This window comes from Vipera ursinii, assembly GCF_947247035.1.
Source record: "Vipera ursinii genome assembly, chromosome: 6".
Taxonomy (NCBI): Eukaryota; Metazoa; Chordata; class Lepidosauria; order Squamata; family Viperidae; genus Vipera; species Vipera ursinii.
In genome coordinates, this window is record NC_139515.1 from 7085817 (window position 1) to 7105212 (window position 19396).

Here is a 19396-nt window from a genome sequence, read left to right on the forward strand (position 1 = left end):
AAGATGGAAGATCATTAAAGAGAGATACAACTTAGAACTAAGGAGGAACTTCCTTGACAATGATAACAATTAACCAATGGAACGGTTGCCTCCAGAAGTTGTGGAATGCTCCATCACTGGAGCTTTTTAAGAAGAGACTGGACAGCCATTTGTCTGAAATAGTATAGGGCAGGGGTAGTATACTGCATGGCTCAGCTTGGAAACCTCTCCCTTTCCCCTCAGCTTGGCTGGCTCAGGAATTCTGGGATTTGAAGTCCACGAGTCATAAAAAAGGGCCAAGGTTGCCTACGCTTGGTATAGGGTTTCCTGCCTGAGCAGAGGGCTGGACTAGAACAGGGGTCTTCAAACTTGGCCCTTTTATGACTTGTGGACTTCAACTCCCAGAATTCCTCAGCCAGCGTGCTCTGGCAGTTGAAGTCCACAAGTCATAAAAGGGCCAATTTGGAAGATCCCTGAACTAGAAGAACTCCAAAAAGTTTCCACACCCATTTGTACTATTCAGGTGACCCTGAGGGCACAGATAAACCTCCAAGTGGGCTCAAGAACTCTCAGAGAGAGTGCTAACGACCAGATGACTGCAAGGATTATAAATCCTTCCATTCCCCGCCATTTAGTCAGAACTGAGGAAGCCTCTTGGATGAGAAGTGAAATGCCTTCAAGGAAAAACAAAGCAAGTCCAGTTGCCTCTCGAAATAGCACCTTTGGGACAACTATGTCCTAGATGACATGGACAAGAAGGCCTCCAAGGTACCTCCCGATTCTGTAATTCTATAATTCTGTAACCTTCTTTTCATTCTACTTCAACGGTCAACTCTATTCAACTGGATGCTCACCTTCATCACCTTCAGCTAATGACCCTCTTTTACCGGTCTACGATAGAGAGCGTCCTCTCGTATGGTATTGTGGTTTGGTATGCTGGTCTGACAGCCGCGGATAGGAAAGTATTACAGAGGGTGGTGAGCACAGCACAAGACATTGTGGGCTGTTCCCTGACACCACTGGATGACATCGCCAGGGCTCGCAGCCTTGGAAGAGTGAGGAAGATTCTCAGGGATGACTCACACCCTGGACGGTATCTCTTTACTCTCCTACCATCCGGTAGGAGATATAGGAATATAGCCAGCCATACCAACAGGCTGAAAAATAGCTTTTATCCGTGGGCTGTTAGGCTTTTAAATGGGACATAATCTTATGCAGAATTGACTTGGGAGGCCGGTGTGTGGTGTAGTTGGTTAACATAGTGTGGTGGGATGGAGGGTTTGTTGTCACTGTGTGTTGGGGGGAGAGAGCACGGGGGGAGGCTCAGCTAATCTCAATGTACACATGTTGTACTTTGACAATAAAGGTTTATTATTATTCATGCATATTTCTACTGACCACTAACAGTCGGCTTTCAAAGAGACCTCCTTGGAAAAGTTATCCAATGGATTTAGTGAGAACATTATCCAATAAATGACCGCCTGGCAAGCACCAGGCATGCTTACGTTTACCTTGGGACTCCAGCAAATTCAACAACCTCATCAAAACAATGCTTAACCCTTAAGAACATTAAAGGTCTTGAACTAGGAGCAGATTTACGCCTTTTTCTAGGCAACAGTTTTCTAATCGACATAAGCATCCACAGGCATGCTATATTCTCAAAGGTAAAAAAGTAAGGTAAAGGTTTCCCCGTACATGTGTGCTAGTCGTTTCCGACTCTAGGGGCCGGTGCTCATCTCCGTTTCAAAGCCGAAGAGCCAGCGCTTGTCCGAGGACGTCTCCGTGGTCATGTGGCCGGCATGACTAGACGCCAAAGGCGCACGGAGCGCTGTTACCTTCCCACCGTAGTGGTCCCTATTTTTCTACTTGCATTTTTACGTCCTTTCGAACTGCTAGGCTGGCAGAAGCTGGGACAAGTAACAGGCACTCACTCTGTTACGCGACACTCGGGATTCGACCCGCCAAACTGCCGACCTTCTGATCAACAAGCTCAGCATCCTAACCCACTGAGCCACCGCGTCCCAAATATATTCTCAAAGCTGACCCCCAAATCCCAAAGCTCAGATGGAATAAGGAGAAGGGGAGATACATTTTCTCTCCTTTCCTGAAATGTAGGTTTTTCAAAGCGGAGTCGAAATGGGGCCTAAACCAGCAGCAGTTTTCTGGGTTTCGTTTCTTAAGTCCCATCTTTTCTTCCCTCAAAGATCCTAAGCTTCACCAGAACACAAAGACATTTTGTAAGAGAAGTCCATCTTTACAGGCCTGCCATACTTATCATGTTATTATATCTTTGACTCACCCAATTTAGCCCCAAATGTACATTGCTAAAGGAAACATTTGTTATAAATGAGCTTTGCCCCATTTTACGGCCTTCCTTGTCGCAGTTGTTAAGTGAATCACTGCAGGTGTTAAGTTCGTAACCTGGTTGTTAAGTGAATCTGGCTTCCCCACTGACTTTGATGGGGGGGAATCACATGACCCTGGGACACTGCAACCGTCATAAGTATGAGTCAGTTGTCAAACATCCGGATTTTGATCACATGACTCTGGGGATGCTTCAAGGTCTTTCAAGAAAGACCTTGAAAAGAGAAATGGAAATAACAAAAGATAAACTACATTTGTTGGGCCTCAGAAAAACTGGCACAGCCAATAAAAAAGAGCAAAACAAAACTTTTTTTTTTTTTTGAAAATACAAATAAACCAGGAAGATGGTTAGCTTATATACTTAAAAAAAAGAGAGAAGGAGAAGAAAATGATAAACAAATTAGTAGATGAAAAATTTTAAAACCAAGAAATAACAAAGATAATTAAAGAATGCTACAAAAAAAAACCTTTATGATACAGAAGAAATTCCAAGAGAGAAAATGATTCAATATTTGGAAGGAAATAACCTTCCGAAAAATTCCGGAAACTTTGTGTTAGTGGGAAAAAATAACAATGATGGAAAGAAATAACAGAGGCCATAAGAAGACACACACAAAAAAGGAAAAAAACACAAGCCACTTTTTTCAGTGTCGTTGTAACTTTGAATGGTCACTAAATGAGGACCCAGATTGTTGGGGGCAATTAAGCTGACTTTGTAATAATGCCGCTTGGGGTGTGTGTGAAAGCCCTAATAAGCAGGCATATACATAGAATGAAGGCTACTGCTAAGCTTGTAAGCCGCCCTGAGTCTTCGGAGAAGGGCGGGATATAAATGGAATTAAAATAAAAAATAAAAAAATGAACCATTGTAAGTTGAGGACTACCTGTACACGATTATCTGTTGTGTCATTGCACTGGAGCAGAAAAGGAACATTCACAACACAGATCCTGTTGCAACCTGTGAAAAGTCCGAACGGAATGCAATGCTCCGTCACAAGCTTTGCAATCAACTGTGGCGCAGGAATTTTAAAACTCAGTTCTTTGCCCTTTATCCGTTGCCTTTCCTTGAATTAACTTTAACGACTAGGCAGATTTCAGGTAAGTTTTTAATCTAGCCAAAGTCATCTGGGGCCTGGGAATTTAGCAAGCTGAGGATAAATTTCATTCCTGAAAAATGATTTATTTTCTGTGTCAAAAAAAAAGTGCTAGGTAAATTCATTTCAGAGAGATACTTCCAAATTACCTCTTAACCGCAAAAGAGCCATTCGTAAACATAATTAAGTCACTTCAATGTACTGGAGTGCATTTTTAGGGATGAAAGGCAATGTTTGGGAGACATGGGCATTAAAAAAATAAAATTCTGACACAGCACTAAAGTTTTCAGAGTTATCTGGGCAGGCTCTCTCTGTGTGACAACGTTTGTCATTACGACAAAATTCTCCTTAAGCCACACCTAATGCTGTCTCTAACAAATAAAACTTCAAGTGTTAAGTCAAGTGTTTGTTGCGTAACATTCAATTGTCAAGATCTACCTTGAACTATAATACAGGGAGACCACAATCTACGCTCACAGTTGAGCCCCAAATTTCTGTTGCTAAGCAAGACAGTTATTTAAATAGGTTTGGCCCCCATTTTATGACTTTTTTGACACGGGCACTCAAGTGCATCACTGCAGTCGTTCAGTTAGTAACCTGGTTGTTAAGGGAATCTGGCTTCCCCATTGATCTTGTGGGTCAGAAGGTCACAAAAGAAGATCACGTGACCCCGGGACACTGCAACCGTCATAAGTAGGAGTCAGTTGCCATGCGTCTGAATTCTGATCATATGACCCTGGGGATGCTGTAACAGTCCTAAATGTGAAAAACGGTCGTAAAGGGATACCTGACTAGTCCGTTCATTAGATGAGTGAGGTGGCCTTCAAACGTTATCCTTGCTCATTGTAAGAAAACTTAGGGTCCCTAAATGAAAAGTGATTGTTTCCGAGGATGATGGTATAGATTGTTTAGCAAAATTTTTTTTTTTTGAAGAATGGGCTGTGATGACAAAAACTCCAACGGCAAACACAGAGTGACAACACGAACCCAGCTAGTATGGAATATCTTTCCCAACGGTCTTGCGTGTCCCATTCCAGAAGCCTTTGATGTCTATGTCTTCTACAGCCAAGATAAGTTCAAACAGAGTTCTTTGGTCTGTTTTAAGAAATGTATTTATTTATGGGTCCATTTACCAGATTTATAACGGATGGAAACTAATCAAGGAGAGAAGCAACCTAGAACTAAGGAGGAACTTCCTGACAGTTAGAATAATTAACCAGTGGAACAACCTGCCTCCAGAAGATGTGGGTGCTCCAACACTGGAAGTTTTTAAGAAGAGACTGGACAGCCATTTGTCTGAAATGGTATAGGGTTTCCTGCCTGAGCAGAGGGTTGGACTAGATGACTTCCAAGGTCCTTTCCAACTTTATTATTATTATAACACCACCCTTCTCGTTATCTGAGGGGCTCCCCATACATGGATGTCATCTGTTTGCTGTCAATCTATTCTCCAAAGCACCAGAGGGCAGGACAAGAAGCAACGGATGGAACCCAATCATGGAGAGAAGCAACCTGGAACTAAGGAGAAACTTCCTAACAATGAGAAGATTTAACCAATGGAACGACTTGCCTCCAGAAGTTGTGGGTGCTCCAACACTGGAAGTGTTTAAGAAGAGATTGGACAGCCATTTGTCTGAAATAGTATAGGGATTCCTGCTCAAGCAGCGGGCGGACTAGAAGATCTCCAAGGTCCCTTCCAATTCTGTTATTCTGCTTCTTTATTCTTCTTGTTTCCTTCAGAAGAAGGCAGTCCATTTTTATGACTGAATCCCTTTATTGATACGGCTGCTTTCACACCTGAAAGCAGGACACAACAACCACAGGCCTCTTGACGGTTGCACATGACTTTGCCATTTCAACACACGCTTCCGTTTCGGAGCTGTGCGGCTGAAGTTGAAGGCAGCAACTTCCAGCCTTTTCCCCCCACTCACCTGGATGAATGCACAACCACTTGTCTGACAAGGTATAAGGTTTCCTGTCTGAGCAGGGGGTTGGACTAGAAGACCTCCCGGGCCCCTTTCCAACTCTGTCCTTCTGAATTAAAGAGAGCCCTCAGCGTGGAACATTTCATTCCGCGAGTCCATTCGACGGGATTTTATTTTGTTCACCCGTTGCTGGTGAATTGAAAAAAAAGAAGAAGAAGAAGAAGAAGAAAACAACCTTGCGTGTAAAATGAGTTCTATACTTCGCGACATTTCATCTCAGCTAGCTAATGCATCAGCGGCTTGACAAAAATATCATGCATACATCACAGCCAAGCGTAGGAGATGACTCGAAGATGCTGCCAACTCTTGAAATATGCTGCCACGCTGTGCAAATGACAAATAGTAAATTTCACTCATCCCTATCGGAGGGAGCGTGTTTGCCTATTGCTTTTCGGGGTGATTTAGGAACCATTTTCACATGCCGAAAGTTTCACCCGCATGGCCCAACCGCCCATTTAATGTGCAGATAGATTTCCTTGCAACAGTGACATAATTCCAGTTGTACAGTTTAACAGGTTGGCTGGCCCTGGAGGCAACTTGCCTGCTTCAATAACTCCTGCCAAGAGATGCTCTTGACTACCAGGCTGGCTGTAAATTCGCTCCTCGTTGGCTTCAGGGATGGTCAACAAATTCTGGCTTCCCGAATTATCTGCCAGTGAAATCTTAGCCCACATCAAAATAGCACCCTGTGGCTAGGCACCGTGGAGTTGACAAGTTGAACCTTTACAAAGTTTTTTTTTCTATTGCTGTTGACTTTCTCTCTGTAAATGTAAGTTTAGAACCGTTGGCCGACAGCAGGGGTCTTCAAACGTGGCCCTTTTGTGACTTGTGGACTTCAATTCCCAGAATTCCCCAGCCAGGCACGCCGGCTGAGGAATTCTGGGAGTTGGAAGTCCACAAGTCACAAAAGGGCCACGTTTGAAGACCCCTTGGCCTACAGCAATATGCACAATGCACAAGGTTCATGCAGAAAAGGAACTGCTGGTATCACTGCCGGGCAGAACGTGGCGTCGCAGTTTTCAACCAGGTTAAAGCATAGGAAACGTGGTTTGAACCCAGACAGTAGATTTCAGTGTGGCTATGTCCAAAGTCCACTTCGGATTAGCAAATGCAGGGAATTACAACCAGTGGTGGGATTCAAATATGTGAACAATCGGTTGTCTGTGTGGATGCCGCTTCCAGAAGTCCATTCTGGGCCTGGGCAACAAAAACAAAATAGCTACCGGTTTTGCCAAAGTGGTGCGAACCGGCTGAATCCCACCAGTGGTCTCATGCCAGTCACATCACCAGTCTTCGGACAATGCTGGCTCTCTCGGTTAAGAAACGGAGATGAGCACTGCCCCCTACAGTCGGATATGACTGGATAACGGAAACCTTTACCTTCACCTTTTATCAACGGCCTCACAAACCTAAAAACTGACCCAAAACAGAGGAGACAACCAATCTTTCTGATATTTTCCTTAGCTCCCAAGCCGTTGTCGATCTACCATTAACAGCAAGCAGCGCAAACAGCCACTCAAACGTTGTACCGGTAGTCCTCAACCTACAACGACAATCGAGGCCAAGATTTCCATTGCTGAGTGACACATTTGTCAAGTGAGTTTTGCCCCATTTTATGACTTTTCTTGCCACCGTTGTTAAGGGAATCGCCGCAGATGTTCAGTTGGTCACACGGACGTTCGGTTGAATGTGGCTTCCCCCATTGACTTTGCTGTTCAGAAGGTCATAAAAGGGGACCCTGCAACCGTCAGAAATAGGAGTCACTTGCCAAGCATCTGAATTTTGATCATGTGACCATGGGGGATGCTGCAACAGTCATAAGTGTGAAAAACGGCCCTAAGTCACTTTTTTCCCATCCGGTTGTAACTTCAGTGGTTCAAATGGCTACAGATTTATTGCAAGCTATCACTCTCTGCCAGAATCTGAATTAGCAAATTGGCGGTAGATCAGAGTCAACAAAATTCAAGGTGGGTTGGACTTAGATCTCTTGTGAGTATGAAGGGGCTCCAGACTGATGACATGTTTGACCCCTCCCTCAGACTCAGCATGGCCATCTTCTAGAGGAACTGTGTTCTTATATCAATACGAGGCTGTTTTAGACACTACAGTTTGGTTATTCTAGTTTTATTGTGAGAAAAAAACAACAATTTCTGTTGGGTTTAGTGGTTAAGGCACCAGGCTAGAAAGCGAAAAAAAACATGAGTTCAAGTCCTGCCTTAGCCATGGAATCCAGTTGAGTGATTTGGGGCCAGTCATTCTCTCTTAGACCCACCTCACCTCACTGGATTGTTATGGTGGGGAAAGCAAGAGAAGGAAACCGTATTGCATATGTTTCCTCCCTTAAGGTATTTGTAAAATAGCCAAATAACGGAGCAATACAAAATAAAATACATGTCTATGACCCTTTGCCTAGGTCAGGGGTAGGCAACCTTGGCTCTTTTATGACTCGTGGACTTCAACTCCCAGAATTCCTGAGCCAGCCACGCTGAGGGGAAAGGGAGAGGTTTCCAAGCTGAGCCATGCTGGCTCAGGAATTCTGGGAGTTGAAGTCCACGAGTCATAAAAGAGCCAAGGTTGCCTACCCCTGGCCAGGGTATAGATCTAATTCTAAGGTTAGATCAGTGGAGAAACCAGATATGCTCAATTTCTTTTGGATCACTATTTCCTAGGAAGATTTGTTAATTTTCTGCCAATTCCACAGAAGTCACGGATTCCAGATTTTGGAAGCATTCTGTAAATTAGCCCATATAAAGTGCCTTAATACAAAACATTTTGTTCTATTTTGCACCGTTTTGCCCAGCTAAGGGTTAGAGGCATGAGAGTTTTACCCGAATGTAGATTGACAATAATTAGCTGGCATGGTACTAAAATAATATTTGAAGGTGACAATTGATATCTGGTTCACATTTATCAAAAGGCCTTAAGATGGCAATGTTACATTGCCGTTTTCTGCAATTTTAGCACCTTAACCGTCTTTGAAAGCATCGTCTATTTTCAGCTGAAGCTAAAGGTTTCAGGAGGAGGGTTGATTGTTGAATATTATATTGTGTGTGATCATTTCCCTGAAGATGACACAACTTCATGGATACTGAATAGTATAGTTGCTATGTAAACAGCAATTGCTTATGTATGGAATTAAGTACAGCTGGCAAGAACAGTGCAAACAAAACCATCTGGAATTGGCAGAAGCAACGGGGACGCTGGTGAGATAAGGATACAGTTTCTAAATTTAAAGATGAGAGGAGCTTTAGCTGGAAGTGGCTTTATTGTATCCCTGAGAAATACACTCAGCTCTGGAAGACAAAAATTAATTTTTAAGGTATTTACAAGAAGTGTGATTTCAGAAACTGAATATGCGTAGGAGAAGGAATGGCAAAATCTGAGGGTGGAGTCAAAGGAGGAATCAGCCTAGAGTTTCTAAAAGGTAAAGGTAAAGTTTCTCCCCCACATGCGTGCTAGTCATTTCCAACTCTAGGGGCCGGTGCTCATCTCCGTTTCAAAGCCGAAGAGCCAGCGCTTGTCCGAGGCTTAACTTGGGTATTTATAACCAGCAGCAGTCCAACAGATTAACCCGTAGATTAAACGAGAAAGAACAGATAAAGAGGCACCCAATTATTCACTGATTAATTGCACCAGTCTTATTAGGGGGTACAACCCCACTCTCTTTTCAGAGAAGACTGGAAATAAGAGGTCCACTCAATCAACCTTTGAGAAATTATCAGTGTGTTTTATTCGGCTTTCTACTGAAGTCCCATAAACCAAACATTCAGAATACAATGTTGTATATTGATTAAGGTATTTTTAACTGAGGCAGGATGCTTAACTATATCAACCAAATAAATCCATTGAATTGTTGTGATTCCTCACTGGCCAACAAATCCGGCAGCTGAGTTTGAGGAATCAGATGAGGAGGAGGAGGGGCCTGGAGTGTCATCAGAGTCAGAGGAAAGCTCTGAGGAGCTCCAAGTCTTACAGTCGCATGAGGAGCCTGGCCCCTCTACTCACGCTCAGGCTGAGACACAGCTGTGCTGGGAGCCTGAGTTGGACAGTGATGAAGAACAGTTGGGACAAATCCAGGATGCACAAAAGTGCAGACAAGAGAAGCGAGTAGGACAGAGGAATGCAAAGGGGTGGCTCCAAAGGCAAAGGAGAAAGCATTAGGAAGCCACGCCTGGGCTGAATTATAAAAGGGAAGGTGTGGGAGGTGCTGGTTGCCAAAGGCAACCATTTCATGTTCAGGATCAATTTTCTGTGGACTGTGTTTGTTTGCCTTGGACATTGACTCAGGTCTGTGAGAATAAAAGGGGATTGGTTTTTTCCTGCGGTTCCTGCCTGTTTCTTGGAAGAGGGGTTTCTCCTTGTGAGCATAACAAGGACTCACCTAGGCTGGGACAGAACATAAATTAATCCAATGATAGATTGCCACGGTTGTTAAGTGAATCACTGCAGTTGTTAAGTTAGTAGCATGGTTATTAATTGACTCTGGCCTCTCCATTGATTTTGCTTGTCAGAAGGTTGCAAAAGGGGATCACATGACCGTAGGACACTGCATCCATCATAAATATGAGTCAGTTGCCAAGCATCCTTATTTTGATGACATGACCCTGGGGATGCTGCAACGATTGTAAGTGTGAAAAACAGTCAAAAGTCACTTTTTCAGTGCCGTTGTAATTTCAAACAGTCACTAAACGAACTGTTGTAAGTCAAGGACCAGCTGTATAAAAACTAGTTACCTACAGTTAATGACATCATCTACCCATTACACATCCAGCATGTCCACCACAAAATACATTAAGAGACATTTGAACAACCCACACAATAAAACATTCTCTCAGAAACCACACACCTGCTATAATCTAACCTATATTTTAAGACAACGGTTCATGCAACATCCTATTGATGGACAAATGCCCATCTGTACTCTAAATCATTTGTAAAACCTCCAACGCAAGATTTGAAAGAAAAAAGAAAAATGGCAAATTTGGAGTCCTGGCATAGAAAACGTTCAGCCTCAACACTTCTGAGTGATTATGTTGATCTCATAGTTCTACCTACTTACCTACCTACCTTCCTGGTGACAGTTCAATCAAAGGGTATCAGAAACTGACTGCAAAGAATAGTGACAGCTTGTTGACATCAGAAGGTGGGACGATGTGAAGGATTATTTTGTGTAGCTTCTCAGCATTGTTCTCCTAGTAGGAGCTGAAATCCTGGACAGTAGGAAGTTGAACAAAGCTGATTTAAAAACCATCCCTTTCAATTTTTGTGACCCGCTGCAGTAAAGTATTCAACGATATTAAAGTGGAGTTTATCACGTGAACAAATAAGACACACATACCTGGGTGAACCAAAGGTGCTTTTTCCAGAAGGCAACTGGATTTTGTTATTCCTTGAAGATGTTCCACTTCTCACCCAAGAAGCTTCTTCAGTTCAAGTCAGAACTGAAGAAGCTTTTTGAATGAGAAGCAAATGTCTTCAAAGAAAAACAAAGGAAGTCCAGTTGCCTTTTGAAAAAGCACTTTTGGGACACAACCGTGACTTGGATGATTGAGAATCTCCAGAGTCATGTCTGGATGAAGACAAAGAAGGATTTAATGCTAAATGGTTCAGTGGGTTAGGACGCTGAGCTTGTCGATCAGAAGGTCGGCAGTTTGGCGGGTCGAATCCCGAGTGCCGCGTAGCAGAGTGAGCGCCTGTTACTCGTCCCAGCTTCTGCCAACCTAGCAGTTCGAAAGCACGTAAAAAATGCAAGTAGAAAAATAGGGACTGCTACGGTGGGAAGGTAACAGCGTTCCGTGCGCCTTTGGCGTCTAGTCATGCCGGCCACGTGACCACGGAGACGTCCTCGGACAAGCGCTGGCTCTTCGGCTTTGAAACGGAGATGAGCACCGGCCCCTAGAGTCGGAAACGACTAGCACGCATGTGCGGGGGAACCTTTACCTTTATTTTTTAACAGAAGCTAAATTGAAGAAAACTTCCCAATATGTGACTTCTTTGGAACAATCAAAAGACTTACTTTTCTCAGTTCCTCAGTCAGCACACGACCTATCAATGTTGCTGCTTATAAGCATTTGAATCGGTTGACACCTATTACAACACCCAAATTACTTGCATATTCTGGAGCACAACTTAGAACAAAACAGGTTGCCTCCTGCTGTCTTGTTAATGCTACAACTCTAGTGATTCCTGGCAATTTTTAAGCCCTAATAATAAATTCTTCAGCTACCGTGACTCGAGTCAATGCAAGTTGATTTTTTAAAAAAGCAGAAATCTCAGCATCTGCAAATCTGTTTTAAGAGATGCAGTTGCAATAATTGGTGCTATTGCTGTGTTTTAGAGGCCCCTTTATTCCAGCAATAAAGATAACTACAATAATGGAAGAGCTACAGCTACTTGATCATCCAACACAAACACATCAAGTGGGTTTTGAAAAACCAACTGAACCCCCGAGGTGTTTGTGTTTTGTGTTTTGTTTGGATAAAATAAACATTGACCCAGTTCCCATGTTCATCCACATCATATCGTATTCAGCTCCTCTGAATAAGCTTTAATCAGATGTATTCAAAACATGCGTAGCTCTAAACCATGCTGTTCTGTTCCAGCCTACGACCGGCCCTGTTTAAATGTCAGGGACAACCCCTTTTTATAGTCAACAGGCTGGAAAAAAACCAACCAAATTTATTTACAAAGAGTTCAAACAAAAGTTAAATAAAAAGTTCAAGAGTTAACCCAAAAGTTGAAACAAGAGTTAAACAAGAATAACAGACCAGGACTCTAGCAGAAGATCTTCAAACGGTTGCCTTCAGCAACCAGCACCTCCCACACCTTCCCCTTTTATCAGCAGTCCCAAGGCGTGGCTTCTCATTGCCTTCTACTGAGTTGCCTCATTGCCTTCCTCTGTTCTGCTCTGCTAGATTGCCTCCTGCTCCTAGTGTCCCTGAACAAAGCCAGCCGTGGATCGTCTTCTTCCAATCCCTCGTGCTCACACAGCTGAGTCTGATGAAGAACAAGATGGGAGGGGACAGGCTGATAGTCCTGCAGTGCATCAGAACCTTCCTCTGACCCCAAAGGATCTCCAAACCCCTCCTCCTCCTCCTCTTCAGAATCATCCGACTCAGCTGCTGGAACCACAGCCTGATGCTGAATCACAACACATGCTTTAAAAAAGAAAATGGTTGCATTCAAAGTAAACAATGATGTTGGCTTGAATGGCAGGGCCTGGGGTGGAGTTAGAAAGTGTCAACTATTAACTGAGAAGATTTCCTGTGCATATGCTTTTAGCAATAAATCTATAAATCATTTTAGTTGGACCTTTACATATGTGTCTGATCTTTCACGCCTGACAAATGATGAAATCAGCTTATTTGAACTCAATCCATGGGATTCACCTCTAACAAATACAGTATTCACAGGCTACAATCTACACCCCTCAGTGCATTTAAGTTGCAAGAAAGAGCTACAATTAGCTATGGTGCCAATTATTCAAGGATTTGTTGCATAAGTAGGGTTATCAGACATCCAGAAAAGGAAGACATGTCCTCCTTTATGTCCTCATGTCCTCTGTCTGGCAGGCACAGTCACAAAATCAAATACTGCCTGGCCTTTTGAGAATCTACAACAGGCATGTCAAACTTGCAATGTCCCATGACGTTGCACGATGTATTGCAACTTTTTCCCAATTGCCAGCAATGGGGTGGGCGCAGTTTTGGCGTGATGCATCTGGCCCACGGGCTCGCAGTTTGACATGCCTGATCTACAAGCTGAGCAGATTTTCTCCAGTTCGTGACTGATTTGTTGATTAGTATCCTCTACCAGCTTGGGCCGCTGCCTGAAACTGACAAGATTTTAATCAATTATATATTGAAAGCTTCTGCCTTCCAACCAGCTCTAGCACATGCCTGCTTTGAAGAACCAATCTGATGCTGGAAAAATTAATTTCCCATACTTGTAGAGCTATTTATCTCTTCTAGTAGTTTTTTCATTGAAAATTTTGTCACAGAAGCCAAAGTTAGTGTTTTTGTGTGTTCTCCTTTCCGATTGTCTGTGTCCTTTTTTGCCTGTTCAGATATCTGGTGATCTTCCCTAATCAACTCAGAAACTCTTTTTTCATGTCATTCCATATTCTGATGCCATAAATGTTCGCCCTTCTGAAATTTGTTGCAGTACACTGAAATTTATATACTGTTCAATATTTTAGATTGGTTTAAGATCCTTTCTCACAGATCCTCTCTGCTGGAGAAATAAGTATTTTTACATTTGCTTTTCTATAACCCCTTTTTTTAATTCAGTGCGATTTTTATGTTGTTTGTTTTTGTTGAACATTTTGGAAACTGCTTTGAAAGTTGTACATACCCATACGTAAGTGAATATATGTAATATACACATAAACATAATGTATATCACCAGAAGCATCCCTTGCAAGGCTGTTGTGTATCTCAAGTAAATTAACCACATTGAAAATACTCAACTGTTCATTTTTCTTTCAAGATTCTGCTCCTGAAAAGCTCGTGCCATCTTTGGAGAACTATCAAAAGTTAACTTGACAAGGAAAACCTCTTCAACATTCTTCAAGATTAATTTAATAAAGTATCTCTGAATTTTCACAGAGAAAACAGTGGAGGTGCCTCTTAAATCTAATTTGTGATATTTTTATTCTCTGAGATTAAAACAGCTGTTCCCAATCAGTGATCCATAAAGTATCCCAAGGAAAGGAGACAATATTAACATAACATAGTAATTTAGTAATAGAATATAAACCAGCATACCTCATACGTATCATATTCAACACTGAATTATTATTCACCATGTCATTTGCTTCATAAAAATCCTTGTGTAGAGATAATTTGTGAATTTAAAGACTAGCACGTCTGCCATATCCTTGTCTTATGTTTTGTGAGCATAATAAAGAATATTGATTACTACTAATTTATTATCTTCTGATACATAAATGTTGACCCTGCACAGTTATAGATTATGTTAAATGCTTAAAATGGCTTACGTGTTAGTGTCAGGCATGAAGAATCAGGACCACATGTTAAGTTCCAGTTAAGATGATTTATTACTCATGCCTACACACAAGGGACGCGGTGGCTCAGTGGGTTAGGACGCTGAGCTTGTCAATCAGAAGGTTGGCAGTTTGGCGAGTCAAATCCCGAGTGCCGCATAACAGAGTGAGCGCCTGTTACTCATCCCAGCTTCTGCCAACCTAGCAGTTCGAAAGCACATAAAAATGCAAGTAGAAAAATAGGGACCACTACGGTGGGAAGGTAACAGCGTTCCGTGCGCCTTTGGCATCTAGTCATGCCAGCCACATGACCATGGAGACGTCCTCGGACAAGCGCTGGCTCTTTGGCTTTGAAACGGAGATGAGCACCGGCCCCTAGAGTCGGAAACGACTAGCACGCATGTGCGGGGGAACCTTTACCTTTACCTTTATACACAAGAATGTAGTCAACTAATAATGGTCAACACTAAACTGGCACCAGATAAGAGTCAATGGAATTCAAGGGGCCTGGACTTGGATCATTTTTGGCAACATAAGGACTCCACACTGATAACTCTCTTAACTCCGCCCCCAGGCTCTGCCTCTTCTTCAAAGGCAGCCCACAGAAGTAATCAATTATAGTACAGTGGTCTATCTAAAGGAAAGGTTGAGAACCACCAGATTAATTTATCCTATTTATTCAAAGGTTCTGATCATCTATCTCAGACATGTCAAACACAAGGCCCGGGGGCCAGATCCGGCCCGCCAAGTGGTTTCCATCCTGGAAACAGTGAGGGAACGGCCCCCACTGCCTTGGCCCTGGCCCAGAGACCCTCCTCTTGCCAGAGACCCTCTGATCTGTCCCACTCCTGCCCAGGCCCCCATAGGCACCCTTGATGCCAACGATGTAGAGCTGGCCATGCCCACCCAGTAGGCCATACGCACTCTAGCCATGCCCACCCAGTAGGCCACACCCACCCTGGCCATACCCACCTGGCCCCCTGAGGGCAACCGCAATGCTGACGTGGCCCTCAATGAAATTGAGTTTGATACCCCTGCTCTATCTTATCATTCTACACCAACGATTCATGAAGACTGAAACCATCTTCCGCTACAATTCCATTTCTGATTCTTAATTAAAAAAAATGCCTCAGTATTGGAAATAGATCTGGTGTCCAACCAATTCTATTATTATTTGATCTTTCCAAAAGGAATGTGCAGAACAAAATGAAGCCTTTGCTCACCCAAACCTAATTAATTTTGAGAAAATTGTAACCTATAAAGGTATTTTGAATATTGAAGGGAAATCAAAATTGAAATATGAGTTGGAAGAAGAGGGTATTGGTTTAATAAGATGGCCTCAATTGCAAACACAATTGAGATACGAGTTGGTTTGAAAAGATGTTATAAACTGGAACTATTTTTATTAGGCATAATATTAGAAAAATATGATGAGGAAGTATATACTTAATGTTGTATGTAAGAATTGTATTTGTTTAGTGCTGGAAAAATGAAGAAACACTTTCTGAAGAAGAGATGATCAAGAAAACACCGGACTGTGTAGAAATGAACATATCGATATTGAAAGATAAAGATAAAGAAAAAGAAGACATAGAAGAATTTTAAACATGGGATGTAGTTTATCATTGGCCGGAAAAAAAGGGGTAGAGATTAGGAATGTAATGTGTATTGTTGAGTAAAAAATGGACCCAGACAACACGTTGTTTATTAAGCACTTCTGGTTTGTAAAAATAGAATATTAATAAAATATTATAAAAAATGAATGAAGTCATAAGCTTTATACACCCAGCAGTAAATGCTTGCTATGGAACACATTACAATTTATAGATGATGGCAGAAAAAGTCCCTTTGATTTCTCTCACCTTGGAGCCAATCATTATGACAATCACCAAAGAAATATATGAAGGTAAATTTATTCTCCAATCAGAGGCCCCATAACGGATGGTGGAAATAGGAAAGATGGTGGTTAGGACATCATAAAGGTCCACCTTTTTCCATGTGTCACAGATAAAAGTGGTGAGGGCATAAATAAAAGGTGAGAAGGAAGAGGAGTCTACTCTAATATATTCTGGGAAAATAGTTGAGTTTTCAGAATTCCTATAAGCCCATTCCCTTCTTCTGAATAAGTCTGCAGCCTTCACAATTAAATATTTTGTTGACAATCGTGCAAAGACTAACAAATGCTATTAAACTTTTTCCACTGTTAGTAATCCTGCGAGGACATCTTTACACCTTTCAAATTCGGAAACACAATATACTTCCCAAGCACCATATACTATAAATGAATGTGATCATTCAATTACAAAACATTTAATTAATCAATTACTTGAATAAAGAACTCGTCTCTTAATGAGGGTCTCCTTTAAAAGGAACAGTAAACTAGTGATAAGCAATGCCATCTTAGCCAACGGTGTGGTTTATGATCCACAAATGATTAAATTGAGATAACAAATTAGCCAAACCCTATTGAGGGCAGAAATTAACCAAGATAATTAATTACATTGTTTCAGAGACTATGAAGCATGGAGAAGAAAATCACTTTTAAACACATTATGCTTAAAATATTATTTGCAACACTCCTCCGTCTTTAGATTCCTAATTTAAGAATAGCTAGAGCAATATTGTTAAAAATAGGCAACAGCTTTCAGAAGCAAATAATTACAGTCTCCATCTTGTTCTAATGAATTGCTTTTTTGCCAGCTTTTTGCAGGTTCCTGACCTACATGGAATCAGCATTTCTAAAATTCTCAATATGCCCTAATAAGCAGGCATATACATAGAATGAAGGCTACTGCTAAGCTTGTAAGCCGCCCTGAGTCTTCGGAGAAGGGCGGGATATAAATGGAATTAAAATAAATAAATAAAATAAATAAATATGGTAATTCCAACATGTTTAGCAGGCAGCAGGATGAGAAAAATTGCTTTTAATTAATATATAAATATCTGAAGTTAAATTGAGCAATATTTTTTTTTAAAAAAAATTTAAATGTGGGTTAGGACACTGAGCTTGTCGATCTGAATGTCGGCAGTTTGGCGGGTCGAATCCCGAGTGCCGCGGAACAGAGTGAGCGCCTGTTACTCGTCCCAGCTTCTGCCAACCTAGCAGTTCGAAAGCACATAAAAATGCAAGTAGAGAAATAGGGACCACTCCGGTGGGAAGGTAACAGCGTTCCGTGCACCTTTGGCGTCTAGTCATGCCGGCCACATGACCATGGAGATGTCCTCGGACAAACGCTGGCTCTTCGGCTTTGAAACGGAGATGAGCACCGGCCCCTAGAGTTGGAAATGACTAGCACGCATGTGCGGGGGAACGTTTACCTTTACCTTTTATTGTGGCTGTTCTAGATTGACTTACTGAAAAAGCACAAAACAGATTAAGCATTCAGATTGCTTTCAACCTATTTTTCTCTTCTTTTCCTGGTCATTATTTATTTATTTATTTATTTAATTGGATTTATATACCGCCCTTTCCCGAAGGACTCAGGGCGGTTTACAGGGTATTTAAAACAAAAATCAATACAAAAGTTAAAAAACAATTAAAAAGATTAAATCAAATCCCTAAAAAATAAAAACCCCAATTAAAATTCTCAGCCTAGGCCGGAAAGCTCAAAGAGCCAGGTCTTCAGGTCCCGGCGAAATGAACATAGGTCGGGGGCAGTCCTAAGCTCCATGGGCAGCTGGTTTCAGAGGGCAGGTGCACCCACAGAGAAGGCCCTCCCCCTGGGTGTTATCCGCCGGCAATCTTTTACTGGTGGCACCCTGAGAAGACCCTACTTGTGGGAGCGCACTGGATGAAGGGAACTTGATGCTGGCAACAGGTGTTCCCTCAGATATCCCGGACCCAGGCCATTTAGGGCTTTATAGGTCATCCCATCCATTTGTTAATACAAACTTGTGTTGGGAAGCACTCAGCCTGACAGGTAAGAGGGATCAAATGTGAAGCTAGCCTGGAGTCAGTGCGTAACCACAATAGGGTTAGGGCTGACCGTCCCTAAGTTCCTTGGAGCCTTATCTAGTTGTTCCCCAGCAAAAGCTGCCAAACTGTGGAGATTCCTGTATTATAGGCTGAACATAATAAAGTAGTTAGCTTGAACTCAGCACGTGTCAGTCTGGTTGTTCATCCCTGACAGGTAGCATCCTTTAGCAAGAATGGCCTTGGCTAAACCATGATAAAGGAAAGAGATGTTTTACAATTCGCCACTAGACAGTTGGAGATATTTTGCCGAGTAACTGGAAAAATCTATGACTCAGTGGAAGGAGCAACAACATACGTTCCATCCTTCTTTTCTGAGCTGACATCATTTAATAGGAAATAATTACATCCGTAGAAATCCCATGCTGAGAATGCTAAAGCATTCTGCAGATTTTTTTTCTTTAAAAATTACATTGGCTAGATAGCTTAAAAAGCCACTGAACAGAGAAACACGTTTAAAAGCCAAAGATACTCTTGAAGTCATATTATTTAGATATTATATCTATATCCATATCTATATCTATATATCTATATCTATCTATATCTATATCTATATCTATATCTATATCTATCTATCTATCTATCTATCTATCTATCTATCTATCTATATCTATATCTATCTATATCTATCTATATCTATATCTATCTATCTATCTATCTATCTATATCTATATCTATCTATCTATATCTATATCTATCTGTCTATATCTATCTCTATATCTTTCTCTATATCTATATATCTATATATCTATATATCTATATATATATCTATATATATATCCATATCTATCTATCCATACATACACACACACACACACACACACAAACGAACACAAATGAATGGTAAATCTAAAGCCACCACCTAGCCAAATTTAATTCTTTATAGCTTTCGATGTGTGCCAGTGCTGTGGTAAATTTGAGCGGTCACTAAATGAATTGCTGTAAGTCAAGGATTCTCTCAGATTTATTTATTTATTTCATTTCTTTTTTAAACTAA

General features: G+C 41.7%; 1 protein-coding gene across 1 annotated transcript in view; it reads right to left on the reverse strand.

Annotated features, from left to right (window-relative positions):
• The window catches only part of CACNA2D1 (calcium voltage-gated channel auxiliary subunit alpha2delta 1), a gene marked incomplete at its 5' end in the record, with an annotated part of 159075 nt that extends 152979 nt beyond the window's left edge, over positions 1-6096 (reverse strand). The window contains one exon of the mRNA XM_083366623.1: positions 5964-6096. Within this exon, the coding sequence (XP_083222749.1) occupies positions 5964-6096 (133 nt within the window). The remainder of the gene's footprint in view (positions 1-5963) is intronic.
• Positions 6097-19396: the final 13300 nt, after the last annotated feature.